Source organism: Camelus bactrianus, chromosome 8, assembly GCF_048773025.1.
Source record: "Camelus bactrianus isolate YW-2024 breed Bactrian camel chromosome 8, ASM4877302v1, whole genome shotgun sequence".
Classification (NCBI taxonomy): Eukaryota; Metazoa; Chordata; class Mammalia; order Artiodactyla; family Camelidae; genus Camelus; species Camelus bactrianus.
Window position 1 is genome coordinate 45388792 of NC_133546.1, and position 20430 is coordinate 45409221.

Consider the following 20430-nt stretch of genomic DNA (forward strand, 5'->3'; position numbering starts at 1 on the left):
ATCTGGAAAATTCCTGAAATGCTAAGTAATTCTGTATTTATCACAATACTTTATATGTCCTCAAATAATGAATGTCCATAATAATAAACAGTAAATCATTTTTCTATCACAGGGTTATACTAAAATTTTCAGCAGTTTTCTGTTAAAAAAAACCCATAATTATCATAAATTTGTAGCTTATCACTATTATAAATCAATATACCATGACAAGATTATATCCTTCAATAACGTAAAAATGATCTCTACCAGGCACAGACTTTTGATAGTAGAAAACATTAGAAGGAAATATTAACATAAAATTATTTTAAAATTTAAATACCTCAGAAACTTAATATGTAAAAGTTATCATTTTAAAATTTTTTATTACTTTTTAAAAAGATTTTTAAAACACAAAGCCTTAATTACCATATCTGGTAGTCCTGACCTTCATGGTTAACAAACATTCTAGACATAAAAAGTGTCTTTCATTTTGTACTGACATTGACCAAATCATTAAGAGTCTTAAATCACTTTCAAGCTAGGAACTAGGGCATATATTGCTTCAGATAAGCTCATTTATTTTATTAGCAAGTGTCTGGCTTTGTTTACTCAATATTATGTGAGATTCATCCATAGCAATGCATGTGGAAGTAGTTTATTTTTGTTTCTGTACAGTAGTATTTTATTGCATGAAAATACCACAATTTATTATCATTCTACTGCTGATGACTGTATTAGTCTGCTAGGGCAGCCATAAAAGAATACCACAAACTGGTGGCTTAACCAATAGAAATTTGTTTTATCATAGTTCTAGAGGCTGGAAGACCAAGACCAAGGTATCAGCAGGTTTGATTTCTTCTAAGGTTTATCTCCTTGGCTTACAGATGGCCATCTTCTTGCTGTGTCCTCACATGACCTTTCCTCTGTGTGCATGCATCCCTGGTGTCTCTTCCTCTTCTTATGAGGACACCAGCCCTATGGGATTAGGGTTCCACCCATAAAACCTCATTTAATTAATTACCCCCTTAAAGACCCTATCCCCAAATAGTCACATTGAGGGCTAGAGCTTCACCTATGAACTCTGGGGGGACACAATTCAGTCTGTAACAACGAGTATTCGTATACTTTACAGTTTGGAGATACTGTGAGTAGTACTACTGTGAACATTCTAGTACACACCTTTTGGTAAACTTATGTTTGCTGCATGTGTAAGTAGGAACAGAATTGCTGTTCATGGGATATATCTATATTCAGCTTAGTAAATACTGCCAAGCAGTTTTCCAAAGGGGAAATTTACTCTCTCAATTGCAGTGTACAGAAAGTTCTACTTGTTCCAATTCCTTGCCAACACTTGGTATTTTCCATCTCTTCCATTTTAGTGATTACAGTGGATGTATGGTAAATAATTTAAAGTTGTCTCAAATTATTTTTGGAAATGGAACAAAAATGCAAATATAATTTAATTAATGCAATAATTCAGAACCATTTTCTTAGTAAAATATCATTATAATGTAGATAAAAATTTGTAAATCTGTTCTTAAAATCACCTTAGATTTTGACTTTTGATTTGACTTCTTTAGGTGCGAAATTTCAAGAACACAACTTTATTGCAGAAGTTTCAGCCAGAGAAAATGTCTTTGACTTTGAAACTGGGGGGAGAGGGGGGTGTCATTTATACTGGAGAAAAACTAGAGTAATATAAGTGAGTCTGTAAATCCAGTGCCCTCTTCTCAGTTTTCCAGTGAAACTATTTAAAAAGATAGCAACATTACCTTACATTAAAAATCTATACTCAGAAATACAATCATGTCTGTGAAGCTCTAAAGAAAGATGAGGGACAGATAAGTTTCAAAAAAAAAAAAAAATCAACTGCTTAGAACATACAACCTAAGGTTGGCAACAGGTATATTCAGAAAACAAATGTACAAAACCCACACAAAGATATAGGTTATATAAAAATACAAGTAGTGATTAAAATTAGACTCAAATTACAAACATTCTTGAAAAATACTCTAGCCTAACCAGCAAACCTGAGGTGGGATGATGCCTGGTAGTCAAAAACAGTTGTATGGAAAACCTACAGCCTAAAGATGGCACTAAATTAAACATGATTTTTTCAGTGTAAAAGGGGAGCTAAATTCAGAGTTTTCTTCTGGGGCTACAAGAGTATCATGTCACTTGGATGGAAGAAGATGTTCTGCTCAGCTCTGTGTAGTTTGATTTTAACAACAAAGAGGCATATCTTAAGGAAGAGTGACTTGAGTAGCATCAAAATGATCAGGAGAAAATATAGGAATTAGGCTCAGATGCTTTGAATCATATCCCATTTACTCTCACGAAGGGAGGCAGAAACATAAGCTCCTACAAGTGAGTAAGAATAAAGAATTTAAGAGACTAATTCTGGGTAATGGCCCCATCAGCGGGATGCTACTGTAAAGCAGATAAGATGCAAAACAGAAAATTAGCTCACACATAACCAAAAGTTGACCATGGTAAAAGATAATACACTCATTTCTGAAGAAGCAGAGTCACTCTTTTCAAGTGCTTTTTGTTGGGGGGCAGAGGGTGGGGGGTCCAAGCAGAGCACAGACCCTTTTTCCTTTGTTCTATAATGCCTGGTAAAATCCACCCTTTTCATTGCTTCTGTCACCTTTTGTTAGGCTCAGAAACTGCAGTGGAGGGGCAGATTTCTATTTTCTGTTGAGTAGTACTACTGTGTCTTTAAGTCAGAAAAGCCTTGGAATCGACCACTATTTCGTTGCCAGGAAATTCGGCACCAACAACTATAGGAATCCTGGAGTACAGTACCCTGGATTAAAAGCCTGATTGCTTCGGAAGTATGAGAATCCTGATTTATTTTTCCATATTAAATTAGTAAACAGAGAGGAGAGTAATCAGTCATTTCCATTTTAAGAAAATTTCTATAGCTGAAATCAGGCATTCAACAGAAAACTTACACTCAAGAATAGAATATGTCAAAAAAGACCTTATTATTGCTGGATCATTTGAAATTCTTAACAAAAATTCCAAAACAAGTGGAGGTTTCTAGAAGAGGGTCACACATGAATTTAAATGGAAATTAATTTCTTCAAGAACCTCCTACTTCATTAGGATTGACTCAGAGGAACAGAATGCTACCCACGCTTTGCCCCTTTATCCCCTTTTAAAAATCAACAGCTTGTTAAGGTATCAACAAGTAGAATAGGGTTGGCTTTCCTTGGTCCCTCTCTCTCCATGTTCTCTATTCCAGAGAGCCAAAGTTGATTCAACGAGGAAGAAATTTCCCCTTCCTCTTAGAGTCCTTGTGCCAAACTTCCCTGGCAGTGAGCCTTCCCACTCTACTGATTCCTTGTGCATTCATGCTGTACAGCTCTTTGTGCTCATACCAAACATAATCTGGGGCTGGAGGCAGGTCTAAGATTAAGTTGGTTTATACTTGCCTTAATATAAAACAGACTTGGTTGCATTTCAAATCCTGTAGGTTTGTTTTACATAACAGAATCAGTTGTTAGGATGGATTTTGTCCTGGTATTTATCTTCTTCTCAATCACTCAAAGGCTTAATTGACTGTTCAGAGATCCATTTCAGCCTCTAAATTTCCCACCCTTCTCAATCACCTGGAGAGTAACTTAACTGGTTCCATTAATCTTGACCTATGTATAATGCAGGAAGTGGGATCTAGCACCTTTAGTTCTCAAATTCCCGACCTTCACCCCCTCTTCTCTGCACCAAACTCCATATAAAATTTCTACCAAATCTATATATTGCATTCCACCCCCTAAATTAATCAGTGGTGTAACATGTAGAATTGCAACTTGGTAGATCCAAAAATAAATATTTTTTATAAAATTTCAGAAAGGCTAAAATGACTGAAAATTTTAAAAAAACAACAACAATAAAAGTGAAGAAGAAGCTGGAGAGTAGGAATCTCTAACTCCTCTTGAGGAGAAGAAAATAGTCACATCCACCTGAGAAAGAGAGACCAGGGAGTTTTAATAGGTAAAAAAAAAGATACACAGCAAGAAACTAAAGATATAGGGCTTTTGCCAGATCAGCTACTCTTATGTTGATGATTTTTAGTTATAAATGTGACCTATTTGAAGATGAAATAACAAGATAAGAATTCTAAGGAAATTTAACAAATTTCCTCTGTACTTTAATATGCATAAGTATATATATTATCTAGTCATGTACACATTGTATATTTATCTTATGTATACCTTTCTAGATGGGTACAGTTATACAACTGAATACTTTCATCAATGTTATTTAGCTGGAAATGGTGGTCCAGCTCTATTCCGGTCCTGTCTGACCTGCTGGAAAACAAACATTGTGATATTTTATTGTCAAACTACAGTTCAATAAAGGAATAGAAGATAAAAGGTGTGCTGAGCTGACTGATGGAACCTGATATTGAAGTCTATACAAGATGAAGCTCTTTTGTTGCTATACCACTTTTAAGGTGGTATTTCAAATAGTTTCAAACCTTTGAAATTAATTTGACTCAGTAGTCCTTGAGTTAATATAAGACTAATTAATGAATATTTAAATGTATATCTAAATTATGTCAAAGAGGACAATTTTGTGATTTTAAAATACATAATTAATAAATGGCCTACCTGATTATGCCCAAAAGGATACAAAGCAGAAAACTGTTATTGTTGTATTTTACTAATATACAGTTGTAAGTTTGCAATGTTACAGAGCCTTACTCATTCATAAAATATCAATAAAAGTTCTTATGACAAAGACCTACTGTGTATCTACTTTTGAGAATCAATTATATTTTCCCACCATAGAGGCCTTTTCCCTACAGGTGGCCTTAGAATAAAGATTCATTACCATTACTGATATTTTAATTATCAATACTTACAGCAACATACAATGCTTCATTTTGAATTTTAGGCAACATTTCACTTTGAATGAAACTTTATACCTTATAAGAGATAAATAGTTCTTCACTAAAATATATATAAAAGAAAAAAATATTAAAAGAATGAAAATGTAACACAAAATATTTACGTTAAAGAAAAGAGTAAAGAAAGGAGAAACAAGTAAGTCATGAAACAAAGAAAATGAAAAGTAAAAAAGCAGATATAAATCCAATTTTATAAATAATAACATAATTTGTGAATGACTTAAACAATTTAATCAAAAGGCAGAGATTGTTAGGCTGGATAAAAAAGCAAGTTCCAATTATATGCTGTCTACATGAGATATGCTTTAGATTCAACTTTAGGTTGAAAGTAAGAGTGAAAAACCGATACATCATGAAAACAGCAATTGCTACCAATATCAGATACAACAGACTTTAAAACAACAAAATAACAAAAATATGATTAGAAACTAAAAGGAACACTTCATAATGATAAAAAGGTCAATCCAACAGTATGATATAACAATTACAAACATGTACGTGCCTAGAAAGGACCTAGAAAGAGTGAAAAACCGATACATCATGAAAACAGCAATTGCTACTAATATCAGATACAATAGACTTTAAAACAACAAAATAACAAAAATATGATTAGAAACTAAAAGGAACACTTCGTAATGATAAAAAGGTCAATCCAACAGTATGATATAACAATTACAAACATGTACGTGCCTAGAAAATACATGAAGCAAAAACTGACATAACTGAAGGGACAAACAGACACAACAATAATAGTTGGAGACTTCAATATCTAACTTTCAATAAGTGATAAAACAACTAGGGAGAAGATCAACAGGAAACAATAAGTCTTTAACTACACTATATACAAACTAGACTAACAAATATCTATATAAACACTCCACTCAATACCCACAAAATACACATTTTCTCAAATGCACATGAAACATTCTCAAAGAAAGATCATATCCTAGGCCATAAAACAAGCCTTAATAAATTAAAAATAATTGAAATTATACAAAGAGTATTCTCCAGTCACCATGGAGTGGAATTAGAAATTGGTAACAGAAGAGTTATTTGGGAAATTCACAAATATGTGGAAATTAAATAGTGCAGTCCTATATACCAAATGGGCCAAAAAGAAAGAAATCAAAAGGAACATTAGAAAATTATTTGAGACAATGAAAACGAAGACATAACATACCAAAACTCTGAGATGTGGCAAAAGTAGTGCTTACAGGGAAATTTATAGCTATAAATGCTTACATTAAAAAAGAAGAAAAATTTCAGACCAACAGCCTGACTTTCTACCATAAGACCCTGGACAAAGAAGAGAAAACGAAACCTAAAACAAGTGGAAAGAAGGAAATAATAAAGATTAGAGTGGAAATTCATGAAATAAAGAACAGAAAAACAATGGAGCAAATCAATAAAATGAAAAGTTAATTCTTTGAAAAGGTGAATAAAATGGACAAACCTTTAGCTAAATGGACTGAGAAAAAGAGAGAAAACTAAAATTACTAAAATCAGAGATGAAAGGGAAGACAGTACTCCTGACTTTATAGAAATAAAAAGAATTATAAGGGAATACTATTAACAACTGTATACCAACAAATTAGATAACTTGAATGAAATGGCCAAATTCATGGAAAAACACAAACTACTGAAACTGACTCAAGAAAAAAAGATAAAATCTGAATGGAAGAGGAGGGAGCCCTTCAAAATTCATTCTAGGAAGCCAGTCTTGCCCTGATAGCAAAATCAGACAAAGACATCACCAAAAAAGAAAACTACTGACCAATATATCTCATGAATATAAACCCAAAAATCCTCAATGAAATACTAGTAATACTAAATCCAGTGACATATAAAAAAGGATTGTACACCATGACCAAGTGAGATTCATCCCAGAAATGTGATTGATTTAAAATCCAAAAAATCAATTAATAAAATACACCATATCAATAGGATAATGGACAAAAACCACATAATCATTTCAATAGACACAAAAATGCATTTGAAAAAATCCAACACCCCTTCATGATAAAAATACTCAATAACTAGAAATAGAAGGAATGTCCTCAATCTAATAAAGGGCATCTATGAAAAGCCCACAGCTAGCATCATAATCGTGAAAGATTGAAGTCTTTCCCCTAGGCTCAGGAATAAGACAAGGGTGTTCAATTTCTATGACAGAATATACCACTTCTATACATTTCACTGAAGGTTCTAGGCAGGGTAATTAGACAAGAAAAACAAGAAAAAGGCATCCAGATTAGAAAAGGAGAAGAAAATTATCTCTATTTCCCAATGACATGGTCTTGTATTTAGAAAACCCTAAGGAATCTACTATGAAACTATTAGAACAAATAAACAAGTATAGCACGGTTTCAGGCTACAAGATCAATATGCAAAAAAAAAAAAAAAAATCAATTGCATTTCTATACAGTAGCAATGAAGGAGCCAAAAATGAAATTAGGAAGACAGCTCTATTTATGCCAGCTTCAAAAAGAAAAAAAGAATTGTAAACTTTATACATTGAAAACTGGAAAACATTGTTGAAAGGAATTAAAAGAAGACCAAAATAGATGAAAAGACATCTGTTTTGGGTTGAATTGTGTCCTCCAAAAAGATATTAAAATACTAGTCCCCAATACCTGTGAATGTGGCCTTATTTTGAAATAGGGTCTTTGCAGATGTAATCAAGTTAAGATGAGGTCATACTGGATTAGGGTAGTCCCTAATGTGATAACTGGTGTCCTTATATGAAGAGGACATTTGGAAACATACAAACAGGGAAAATACCATATGAAGCTAAAGTCAATGATCAGAGTAATGCACCTGTAAGTCAAGAAACTCCACCAGAAGCTAGGAGAGAGGCATGGAGCAGATTCTCCTTCATACTACTCAGAAAGACCCAAACTACTAATACTTTGATTTCAAATTTATAGCCTCCAGAACAAGAGAATAAATCCCTGCTCTTCTAAGACACTTGGTTAGTGGTACTTTCTATGGCAGCCTTAGGAAACTAATAAAACATTATATGCTTATGGATCAGAAGACTTAATATTGTATTCCCCAATGTGACCTACAGTTTCAACACAATCCCTATCAAAATTCCAGCTGGCTTCTTTGTAGAACTTGACAAGCTGATCCTAAAATTCATATGGAAATTCAAGGGATCCAGAATAGCCAAAACACAACACAACAAAGCAAAACAAAATTGGAGGACTCACACTTCTTAATTTCAAAACTTAGAACAAAGCTATAGCAATCAAGACAGTGTGGTTTTGACATAAAGATAGATAAATAGACCAATATGATATAATTGAGAGACCAATTACAGTCAGTTGATTTTCAAAAAGGGGGTCAACGCAATTCAATAAGGCAAGAATAGTCTTTTCAACAAATGGTGCTGGGGCAACTAGATATTCACATGCAAGAGAATGAAGACATATCACTACTTCACATCCCATATAAAAGTAACTCAGAATTAATCAAATACCTAAATATAAGAGCTAAAACTATAAAACTCTTTGAAGAAAACAGGCATTAATCATGTGACTTTGGATTAGGCAATGGTTTCTTAAATATGACAATAAAAGCATAAGCAACAAAGGAAAAAATTAATCGGACTGCATTAAAATTTAACAATTTTGTCCTTCAAAGAACACCATCAAGAAAATAAAGAATCACAGAATGTGAGAACATTTTTGCAAATCATATATCTGACAAGTGAGTTGTATCTAGAATACATAAAGAACACTTAAGATTCAACAATAAAAAGACAAATGACCCAGTTTAGACATATACAAAACATCTAAATAGATCTTTCTCCTACGAAGATATACAAAAGGTCAAAAAGCACATAAAAAGATGTTCAAGATCATTAACTATCACAGAAATGCAAATAAAAACCATAATAAGATGTCATTTCACACTCACTAGGATTGTGTTTTGGTTGAACTGTATCTCTCTCCAAAAATATGTAAAAGTCCTAACCCTCAGTAACTCAAAATGTGCCATATGATGCTTAACAGAATAAGTCAGACAGAGAAAGACAAATACAGTTTGTAATCACTTATATGTGGAATATAAAACATAAAACAAACAAATGAATATAACAAAACAGAAACAAACCTACAGATATAGAGAACAAACTAGTAGTTAACAGTGGGGAGAGGAGCAAGATAGCCCCCTATATATAAAATAAATAAGCTACAAGAATATATTGTACAGAACAGGAATATAGCCAACATTTTATAATAACTTTAAACTGAGTATAATCTATAAAAATTGTGAATCACTATGTTGTATACCTAAAATAAATACAATATTGTAAATCAATTATATGTCAATAAAAAAAAAAAAAGAAGAGACAAAGGAGGAACCAAAAGCCAGAGAAAAAGACACTATCCACCTGATGTTTAAGAAGTGGGTGGGCATTTGATTGGAAATTGGACTCCATAGGCTCTTGATTGATGTAAATGCCCCACTATAATGGTTGTGCTATGCAATGGTGAGTTCTTTTAAATAGAGAACAAAATGTCTGCATGCCAAAAAAAAAAAATCATTATGTTGTACACCTGAAACTAATATGATGTTATACATCAATTATAACTCAATTAAAAAGGAGAAATAGCCAAAAAATAACCTAAAACAAAGAAGAATAATCAAGAAGTTGAACTTCTAGGAAAAAAAATACGTCAGAGATGACATACATTGGCTGGATTAATCGCAGATTAGGCAGTGCAAAGGAAACCATCCAAAATGAAACTAGATTGGAAAAAATTTTGGAAAAAAAATGAACAGAGCATTGGTGAGCTGTGGGACAACATAAAGGGATCTCATATAGTTGGTTTCTTTTTTGTTTTGGGGGATTTTGGGGGGGGGGTCTCATATAGTTGTAACTGGAGTCCCAGAAACTGGAGACAAGGAGACAGGACAGAAATAAATATGTGAAGATAAAAAGGGGATAAAAATTCTCCAAATTTGATGAAAACCACAAATGCACAGATCCAAGAAGCACAATCAACCATAAGAAAAAGAAACATGAAGAAAACTACACCATGACATATCATAAACAAATTGTTTAAAAATCAATGATAAAAAGAAAATTGTAGAAACAGCCAGTGAAAATACACCCAATATAGAGAAGGACAAAGATAAGAATGACAGCAGATTTCTCATCAGAAATAATGAGTCGGAAGATAAGCAACATCACTGAAGTACTGAAAAGAAAAACAAACACAAACATAAAGCTGTCAACCAAGAAAATATCTAGCTAGCAAAAATATCTTTCAGAAATAAAAGCAAAAGAAAGACTTTATGAGACATAATAGATACATAAAAGGTCAGAAAAATCATCACTGACAGAATACCACTGCAAGTAATGTTAAACAAAGTCCTTCAAAAGGAAGGAAAATGATACTAGATGGAAATTTCAATCTATACAGCAGAATGAGTAGCACAGAAATGGCAAATACGTAGGTAAATGTAAAATGTTCTTTCTTATTTAAAAATCTCTTTAAAAGATTATTGACTGTTTAAGCAAAAATAACAACAACGTATTGTGAGGTTTTTAACATAAAATAATAAACACATATAATAATATTACATAATAAAATACATAATTATATAATAAAATACCATAACAAAACAAAATATATGACCACAATAGCACAAAAGCCAGAAAAGTGTAAATGAAAGCATACTGTTGTAAGGTTTTTATATTATCAAGAAGTATCAAGAGGTATAAGAAGAGGTATAATGTTATTTAAAGGCAGACTATGATAAGTTAAAGATACTTATTCTAAACTCTAAAGCAACCATTAAAAAAAAAATTAAGGAACTTTGGCAAATAAATGGATATGAGAGATAAAATGGAATCTTAAACATTAATATAAAAGTGGGAAAAATCAGAAAATGGGAACAAGGAACAACAACAAAAATAGCAAGATGGTATATTTAAACCCAATCATATCAATAATCACATTAAATGTAAATGGTTTAAATGCCCCAATTGAAAGAGATTGTCAGATTGCACAAAAAATAAATTCCCAACTATGTGTTGCTTACTAGAAGTCCATTTTAAGTATAAAGACACAGATAGCTTGAAAGTAAAAGGATGGGAAATGATATGTCATGCAAACACTAATTGAAAAAAAAAAACTGAAGTGGCTACATTAATACTAACCATAGTAGATTTTGGAGCAAGGAATATTGCCAAGAATAATGAGGTTCACTTCATACTGATGAAGGAATCAATTCACCAAAAAGACATATCAATTCTAAGTATTTATTCACCTAATAACAGAACTTCATGCTCTGGTTTCTCTTCAGATTGAATAAATCTTTTGCCTTTAGTAATAACAGAACTTCAAAATACATGAAACAAAAATAGAACTATAAGGAGATAGACAAATCTCTAATTGTAGTTGTAAATTTTAACACCTCTATCTCAATAATTGATAGAAAAAGTAGGGGGGAAAATCAGTAAGGGTATAGGAGACTTGAACAACACTATCAACCAACTTGACCCAAATGACATTTAAAGAACACTCCACCAACAACAGTAGAATACACATTCTTTTTAAGTGCAAAAGAAACGTCATTTTCTGGGCCATAAAACAAGTCTCAATAAATTTAAAAGATTCAAACCATACAACATACGTTCTCTGATCATTATGAATTAAATTTGGGAATCAGTAACCAAAAGATGGATAGAAAAATCACATGTTTGGAAGCTGAACAATACACTTCTAAATAACCCATAGGTCAAAGAATAAATCACAAGAGAAAGCATGACATATTAAAATGTATGACATGCATGTAAAGTAGTACTGAGAATAAAATTTACAGCATTAAAATGCCTAAAGATTATCATATTAAGTGAAGTAAGTCAGATAGAGAAAGACAAATATATAATATTGCTTATATGTGGGATCTAAAGGAAAGAAGGAGAGTGAGGGAGAGGGAGGCACGCAGGGAGAGGGAGAAGGAGAGAAAGAGAAAGAAAGAGAAAGAAAGGAAGGAAAGAAAGAAAGGAAGGAAGGAAGGAAGAAAGAAAGGAAGGAAGGAAGGAAGCAAGAGAAAGAAAGAGAGAAAGAGAGAAAAAGAGAAAGAAACAAATAGAAAGAAAGAAAGAAAGAGGAAGGAAAGAAGGAAGGAAGGAAAGTAGGAAGGAAGAAAGAAAGAAAGAAGGAAGGAAGGAAAGGAAGAAAGAAAAAGAAAGAAAGAAAGAGGAAGGAAGGAAGGAAAGAAGGAAGGAAGAAAGAAAGGAAGGAAGGAAGGAAGGAAGGAAAGAAAGAAAGAAAGAAAGAAAGAAAGAGGAAGGAAGGAAAGAAAGGAAAGAAAGGAAAGAAAGAAAGAAAGAAAGAAAGAGGAAGGAAGGAAAGAAAGAAAGAAAGAGGAAGGAAGGAAAGAAAGAAAGAAAGGGAGGGAGGGAGGAAGGAAGGAAGGAAGAAAGAAAGGAAGGAAGGAAGGAAGGAAGAGAAAAGATAACACATTTTATTTACAGACTCACAGACATACAAAACAAACTGGTTACCGGGGTGTAGGGGAGAACGGATAGGAGTTTGGAATTAATAGATACACTTACTATATATAAAATAGATAATAGGACCTACTGTATAGCACAGAGAACTATATTCAATTTCTTATAATGAGCTGTAATGGAAAATAAACTGAAAAAAAAATATGTATGTATGTGTATGTATAACTGAATCACTGCTATACATCTGAAACTAACTCTGCAAATTGACTACACTTCAATAAAAACTAAGAATAATAAAAATAAAAACCTTTTTTAAAAAAGCATCGTGATCCATAGCAAGCAACAGTTCAAAGAAATAAAAATATTTCAAGGAATTTTTTTAAAATGCTTATGTAAGAAGAGCAGAAAGGTTTAAAATCAAGGATTTAGGTTTCTTTCTTTAAAAACTAGAAAAAGAAGAGCAAATTAAATTCAAACTAAGCAGAATAAATTATAAAGAGAAGTACAGAAATCGATGAAAAAAAGCAAAAGAGAAAATAAAAAACACAAAAACTGTTTCTTTGAGAAGATGAATAGCATTAATAAAGCTCTCTTTAGCAAAATCAAAAAAAAAAAAAGACATTTGTGTCTTTTCAAAAAAAACCTTTTTATTCTGGAAAATTTCACACATGTGTATGTAAAGGCAATAGTATAATAAACCTGACAAAACAATCACCCACTCAATACACAGCCAGTTTTGCTTCATCTATACCTCCCTTCCATTCCCCCATCCTGGATTACTTTAAAGCACATCCCAGGCATTGTATTATTTTATCTGTAAATATTTAGTTTATGAATATGCATATGTCTTAAGTAGATAAACCTACATGTTCCGCATTATGATGCCAAGAAGGAATAACATTTATTTTATAAACATCAAAAATGTCCCCAACAGTCTTCTTCCCTTCCCCAGACCAAAGAATTGGCCAGATCAACAATGTGAACCCCATGAAACTAGACAGTTTCTTTAACTGCCAGAAGCAGAAATGCTGTCCCCTACCCTCTGAGGAGTCAACTTTAGGAAGGCCTAGTGTCTAGTCTTGATGAAAGATGGGAAACTGACCTTTGATTCACAGATTGACAGTGAATACTCAGGCATGTCCTAAGGTATGTACCTGGTAACTGTACCTGGTGAACAAGCAGGCACATAAGCCAGAGTCTCCCCAAACCATTCATCCAAGAATGGCAAACGTGACCTCAAGGGACCCTCATCCAGATCAGGTGCTATCTTTATCAGCTAACGGACATGCATGAGCCAGGAAACAAACTTCCAATGAGAATATGCTATATTGTCTTCTGTTTTGTGGAACTGTCTCCATATGGGTATGTTTCTGTATCCTTTGCTGCTAAATAAATTTCATATTCTTTCACTGTGGTATTTTCCTTTCAATACCATCACTGCTCCATTGCAATGCCATACAAACTAGTGCTAGAAGTTGGGATGATGTGAATGTAGAAGACTCTGTAAGATACATGAGAGAATTCAGGGAACTGAAGGAAAATTAGAGCAGGCCCACGTTTGGCATCAGTCCAAAAAGCTTTGTTGCAGATGACGAGATTGATTGTTTCAATAGGATATGCACACAGCCTGCTGTGAGGACTCTGGGCCATCTAGTACATGGAAGTGAAACAAATCAGTCTACAACGAAGGGGGCTAGACTTAACAATTTCCAAGTTGCTTCTATTGGCAGATGTTTCAGAGGTTCTTCAGTGGGAACTGAAATAGGAAATGACTGGGTGATACTCTAACTGGTAAGAAAAACTGAGACTAAAACTATAGATTCCAATATCTGTGACAGAAGCATGTGGAATAGTAGTGGTGGGGGATGAGGAGAAGGTCCCAAGATGTCCTAGAAAGTCTGCTGACTTTCCAGGCAGAAGACAGATCTCGGCCAATGTTTCAAGTATGAGAAGATGTGAAAATTGAGCTAAGAAATGTTTTAAATTGTCATTGATGATTATTCCAGTTAGTGTGTGTAGGAATATCACAGACAAGAATCAAGAAGTTTTTAATCGTGGGGAAGTAAGTTTTAACATGAGTGAGTTCCAGTCTGTTTTCACAGACTTTTCTTCTAAAACAGAGCTATAACCTTGAAACTGTGTGTTTTTAGCCAGTAAACTTTTTTTAATGGTGTTCAAAGACATATCCTTAGAAATAATTTCCCATTTGGAATAGATGTTTCCCAAGTGGAAAATTAAAGAGTACTTGAGACATGAAGTTTCCACTGGTAAAAGTATACAAGAAGAAACTCCTTTTTGAAAACTGTTCAAAAGATGGATGAAAATATGTACTATACATATACTGGCCAGGTAAAAATATGTGAATATTTGGGCTGTGTCTGAAAAGTTGTGACATATTTTTCATCATTTCAGTATGATCCACGGTCCCTATATACATGAAGTTGAAATGGTCATGAGACAATTTAACTGAAGTATTAAATAACTGAACAGCATATTCAGATATAATTTTGTTGAAGTGGTGGATGACTTTGGTGTATGAAATAAAGGGAGAAAGCCTGGCTTATTTAAGGTTAAAAGTTGGGTTAATTTCCCCTGTTAGGAGACACAGTCCTCCCTGGGTCTCTCATTCACCTACACATCTTGCTGAGTATGCCAAGAATGCAAGGACCTAGCCATTTCTTAAGGTTGTTTGCAGCAAGACACCCTGAGGGATGAGGCAATGTCTCCCTTGAGACAAAAAGCAGGCTTGCTTACTTCTGGCTATAAAATGTTACATTCCCTAAACTCAGAGCTCCTCTTCTGCAACATAACTCATGCCTGTGCAGGCATCCATCTGGGCCTTCTGCAGAACTCCTCAATGGGACTAGGCAGCAAGGAGGCAATGGATTCAACATGCTATCTGTGCCGAGAGTTATAAACCCTTGTCTCAGACCCGGGTTTCTTGAGTCTTCTGCCAGCATCCGTGAAATAATACAGGTAAACCCATTACTTCATAAATAGAGTAAAATCAAATCCAAGGCCCCTGAACCCTTTTTGATTCAGTTTAAAATCTTCCATTGAGACCATGGCTTCTATGCTGGGGGTAAGGTGTTTGAATGTGAGTACAATGAGTTACAGTGTTTGAATAGGAACCGTCTTCAAGTTCCTTCAACAGATTTAGTAGAAAAAAGAACCTATACAACTCAGCTCCTGAATGAAAAGGAAAACAGAGAGTGAGGGGAAGTCCAAGTTGACCTGATCTCCTCTCTCCAGGAAAACATAACCCTTCACAGAATTGACAATAAAATGGTCTGGGGTAGCATCCCATGGACCCCTCAGCAGTGGTATTTCCTGTCGGAAAGGAGATGCTCATTGTTGCATATATAAAATGATAACCTCTAGTGGCCCCATAGCAGAGAGCAAATCTGAAGCAGTTAAATTTTTTGAAAAGCATGAGATGGGGCCTACCTTGGCAAACACCAGGTAGTTCAAAATAAACTACTGTCCACACCTCCACCCAAGTGTAAACAGGAAGCCCAATGCTTGGTTGACCTGTATGGATTTTGGCAAAACATAGTCCCCTCATAGAAATCTTACTGAGCCCAATCCACCAATAAACCAGGAAGAAAGTGACTTTGGGCTCACCTCTGGGGAGATCACAGAATGAAAAAATAGACAACCATGGGGTATTTTGATCTTTGCAAAAGTTTGGATATTTGGCTTCAAGCTCAAGCTTGTAACATAATAAATTTAAATTCTCTCTTAAGTTTGTTTTATATGAGATCAAAAATTTCTTGGAATGAGACAAAAACATCTGGAACTTATTTATAAAAGTACTCTAGGATTTCTAAATTTAATGTGATATAAAACTACAACTGAAATAGATTACATACAAACATACAATGGCTTGTATGAATTATTTCTTGTGTAATGTAGACAATATTATCGGTTATAGAAATTGTTCCATGTTAACTTTTGGAGCAGTTTTTAACATCTCTGGTAACTCTCGATATTAGTTGGATTGAGTTTTGGGGTATTTTCAATTGGCTTTTGGAAAGTTAGACTAATAAAATATTGAATTAATGACTGTGGGATTCTGTTCATATAAAATTCTGAGATAGTGCTTGGTGTTCCCCTGGAGGGAAGTGAGAATTTTGTTTTTCTTTTCAGGTAGTTGGGGTGTCAGTGAGATTGACAAGGGGGTAGTCTGGACTTGCATACTCAGAAATCAATTCCAGATGTTTAGGCAAAGGGTAATAAAGAGAAACACGCTTTTATTAAACACGCTTTTTTAAACACATGCTTTAATAGGGCAATATATAGCACGGCACATTAAAATCCATTATAGAGGGGAAATTAATAAGTTTTCCTGTAAGAACAAGCTAAAATGAAACTTTTCTTTTACTCTTTCATGAAAGAAGTTCTATACAAGGGCCAATGTGAAACACTATAAAAGACATCTCTAGCATCCCATTTTGGCACCTGATATTATTCTCCCACTTCTAAGATGACTTTAATTCCCAGTTCTCTTCAGGGACATGTATCTGTCTTAGCTCTATGAACACACATCCTCCAGGCTCTCTATTCTTGGTTATCAGACTAGGTAAAGCTCTCTTGATGTAAAATCCATGAAAAAATCTAGTTTCTTTGAGGGTTAAAGAATTCATATATTTTTAAGGAAGCTGTTCCAGAGTTTCATGGCATCTTTTGTAGATTCTAGTTTCCTGGACTCTGGGACATTGTTAGATTCTGATTTCCTCCAGTCTATGTTTAAAGCACAAACCTGAATTTCACTGTGTTTTTAGTACTTTTATCAGGAAGAGGAAGAAGCAACACAGGGTAGGTCAGAGAGAAAGTGGCTCTGCTCCAAGCAAAAGCAGGATTTCCACCTCCTGTAAATTCCACTGAGACCTCTCTAACACTGAGAAACAAATTTCATGATTTAGACCCAGACAACCATCTTAGTTTAAGGAACTTCCCTTTAGGAAAATGTTTTCATTCTTTCACATAAGAATACATTTTGTGGGAAAATAGGGAACAAGGATTACCTTCACTGAAAAATAATAAAGGAAAAATAATAAATTATTTTCTAAGTACCATACACTAGGCATATCAAGAAATAGGTAGCAAAGAATCAGGGAAAGCTTGAGAATAACAGAAAAATTAAAAGACCAGAAAACATACACATAAAAGGAGCTGAGGAGAAAAAGTCCAAGTTAAAGCAGAAAAAAAAAGTGCTCTAAGAATTTTTCAAAATTATAAAGTACTTTAAAGACAAAGTACTTAAGGGCAGATGAAGAACCTCCTATAATAATCATGAGAATCTGAATAATAAACTGAAATAATCCCCTTGGTACACTGTAAAATATGCAATTTTAATTATGTGATTTTTCTAGCTAATTTCTGCTTCAAAAACAGTAAAGTACTTCTGCTTACAAGGTGGCAGAGACGAGAACTTTTCTGAACCTCTCATATGCACGTTGTCATCAAAATTTAAATTAGCAGAAACATGCCTTTGAGTTAAATCACAATTAGCCCCTAGACAGACCTATTTACTGAGAATCCACTATGTGCCCAACACTGGCAGCATATGCTAAACAACAGTTTGCATTTGTCAAGCACTTTTTCCTTTCAAGTTCTCACAAATGACATTTTAAAATGAACTATATTTGTTTTTCAGCATTAACTGCACATGCTAAATACATCCATTATTATAAATTGCTCCTACTCAGGAGACTGAGCTTTTAAAAGACAAAATACATCCAGTTGTATTTGTGCATATATATTTTACATAGTTATGTATGGAAGTCAATCAACAATGATAAATACAAACAGATTGTCTAACAAAATAAAACAATTTTCAGGGAACAGAAATGACACATTTGTCAGAAGATGTCCACAAATAATTAATTACTTTAGCACAATAAAGATATTCTCTTAATACTAGAGTTTCTTACAAGAGGATAGTCATTACTTTCTAACCATCTGTCATCATTACTCCCCCAAAAACTAATTAGGGTTTCCTCCAATCACACGTTATAAATCATGCAAATGTGGATGGCAAAAAAACACAGATTAAAGAAGTTAACATTATAACATTTTATAGTTTAAAAATCACAGGCTTCAGAACTAGCCTTTCATGTTCTAATAATTCCCCTGCTTATTTTTCTTATCTTTTCCTGGTTGGTTATTACGTATTAAACTTACAAATTAAAATTTTAAAAAACTTACAGGTAGTAGAGCTTTCCTGCAGCAGGAAGTTCTCTTTTCCGATAATCTATCCCAGAATCTAGCTGGACTGTATTACAGTATTCCTACAATCCAAACACATAAAATATATTTTAAAACAAATGATGGCTTAAAATTATAATCTTTCTGCTATCCTTTTTTTTTAATTTTTGAAATTTTCCTGAATAAAATAATGAGTTTAGGACAAACAACAGAACTCATGTAAGAATCATAAACTTTGCAATATTAAACATGTAACAAGCCAAGAAATATCAGTTTCATAAAATTAAGATTTGCAGCATGCCCTCCTGAAACTTTGTTAAAACAGTGTTGTCAGCAAATTCCCTAAATAACCACAGTAGATTTTTTTTTCAATCCCAATTTCCATTACTCTTAAGTAAGAAGCTGGAGGCTACCAAAAAGAATAACTCATGGGTCTTAAGCATCACAATGGGAGACAGACAGTCTAGGAAAGCTGCATCAGAACATTATCATCCACATTTTAAACCAAATGATCATACTAAAGTGATGCTATAGGTATTCCTGCCCTTCACATCTAAATGACTGCCACTGCCCTTGCCCCTTAGTTCCCTCTCCAGCCTTCAATGTCTTCAGAGTTCTTTCCAGTTGTGGATGCCTGGCTTCAATCTGAATTATCCTGTACCACTGCTGTTCTTTTCTCCTCCTAGTTACTCTTTCCTTTCCATCCTCCTGGGTGCATGTGTGCATGGAAACTCACACACACACACACACACACCCTAAAACTCTTACTATGAAAACAAATGAATTTTTGTTACACCTATCTTGGTCAGTTGGCTTTTTGGGGATACACATGCACGCACGCGTGCACACACACACACATATAAACATACTTATTCCAGTAGAAAAATGGTGAGCAGTTTTCAGAACAATTCAAGAAACATTTATAGGCTGGTGTTTCATTTCATTTGAAATAAAAATTGCACTATGAAAATTCATGAAGAAAAAAATTGTATTTTAATAACTTAACTACTTTCACTAATGAAAAACTGCATTTAGAGGCTAAGGTAATTATGGCAGATTATATTTTCCAAAGACAGCAATAAGCTCTCCATCCCAACACATTGTGATGTTGACCTTCCAAACATCAAGAAGTGGGGTCTCTGCTCCCCCCTTGAATCTTGTGACTATGGTGAAAATGATGCTATGCAATAATATCTGATATGCCACCTGAGTCAGTTTGTTGGCTGGAATACTCGCTCTGGAACCCAGGTAAGCATCACCTACACAGAGGTAATCAAGCCACAGGAGAGCTTAAAGTAGCCCATACAGATGGGCTTGAGATGACATGAAGACAGAGTGTCTGACCAGTTCCCAGCTGTTCCAGTTGTGGCCATTATCATAGTGAGGGAGCCAGACTGCCAGCTGAGCTTTTCTCAAATCCCAGAACCACAGAAACCAAAAGGGATAATGAAATAATGTTCTTTTAAGCCTCCAAATGTTGCAGTCATTTGTTCCATAGCAATTGATGATCAGACAAGCAATAACTGGGCACACCTGAGATGTAGCAACATTCTTCCTTCCTGAAACCGCATCCTAGGTTGCACTGCTATGCAAAGGCTGTTCTGTTACCTGTACTACAAGGAAGAGATTGTACACAGTGGCTGTGAGAATGTATTTCCCCTCCTCCCATGCTATAGCTGCTAAGAGGCGCAGGGAAGTAAAACAGGTGATCAACCATCCCTCTGGGACTGAGAGGTTTTTCTGGAAGCAGCACTTTCAGTGCTAATACCACAAGAGTTCTGGGCACACTGGGATAACTGGTCACCCTAGGAGTAAAGACCCAGAACTCTGGGCTAGAAAGCTGGAAGAGCTA

At 34.3% G+C, this 20430-nt stretch overlaps 1 protein-coding gene across 8 annotated transcripts in view; it reads right to left on the reverse strand.

Moving 5' to 3' along the window:
- Positions 1-20430, reverse strand: part of AFG1L (AFG1 like ATPase) — a 202560-nt gene that overhangs the window by 53019 nt on the left and 129111 nt on the right. For all 8 annotated transcript variants that reach the window (XM_074368540.1, XM_010965390.3, XM_074368543.1 and 5 more), the window contains one exon: positions 18579-18661. In XM_074368540.1, coding sequence (XP_074224641.1) covers positions 18579-18661 — 83 coding nt within the window. The remainder of the gene's footprint in view (positions 1-18578; positions 18662-20430) is intronic.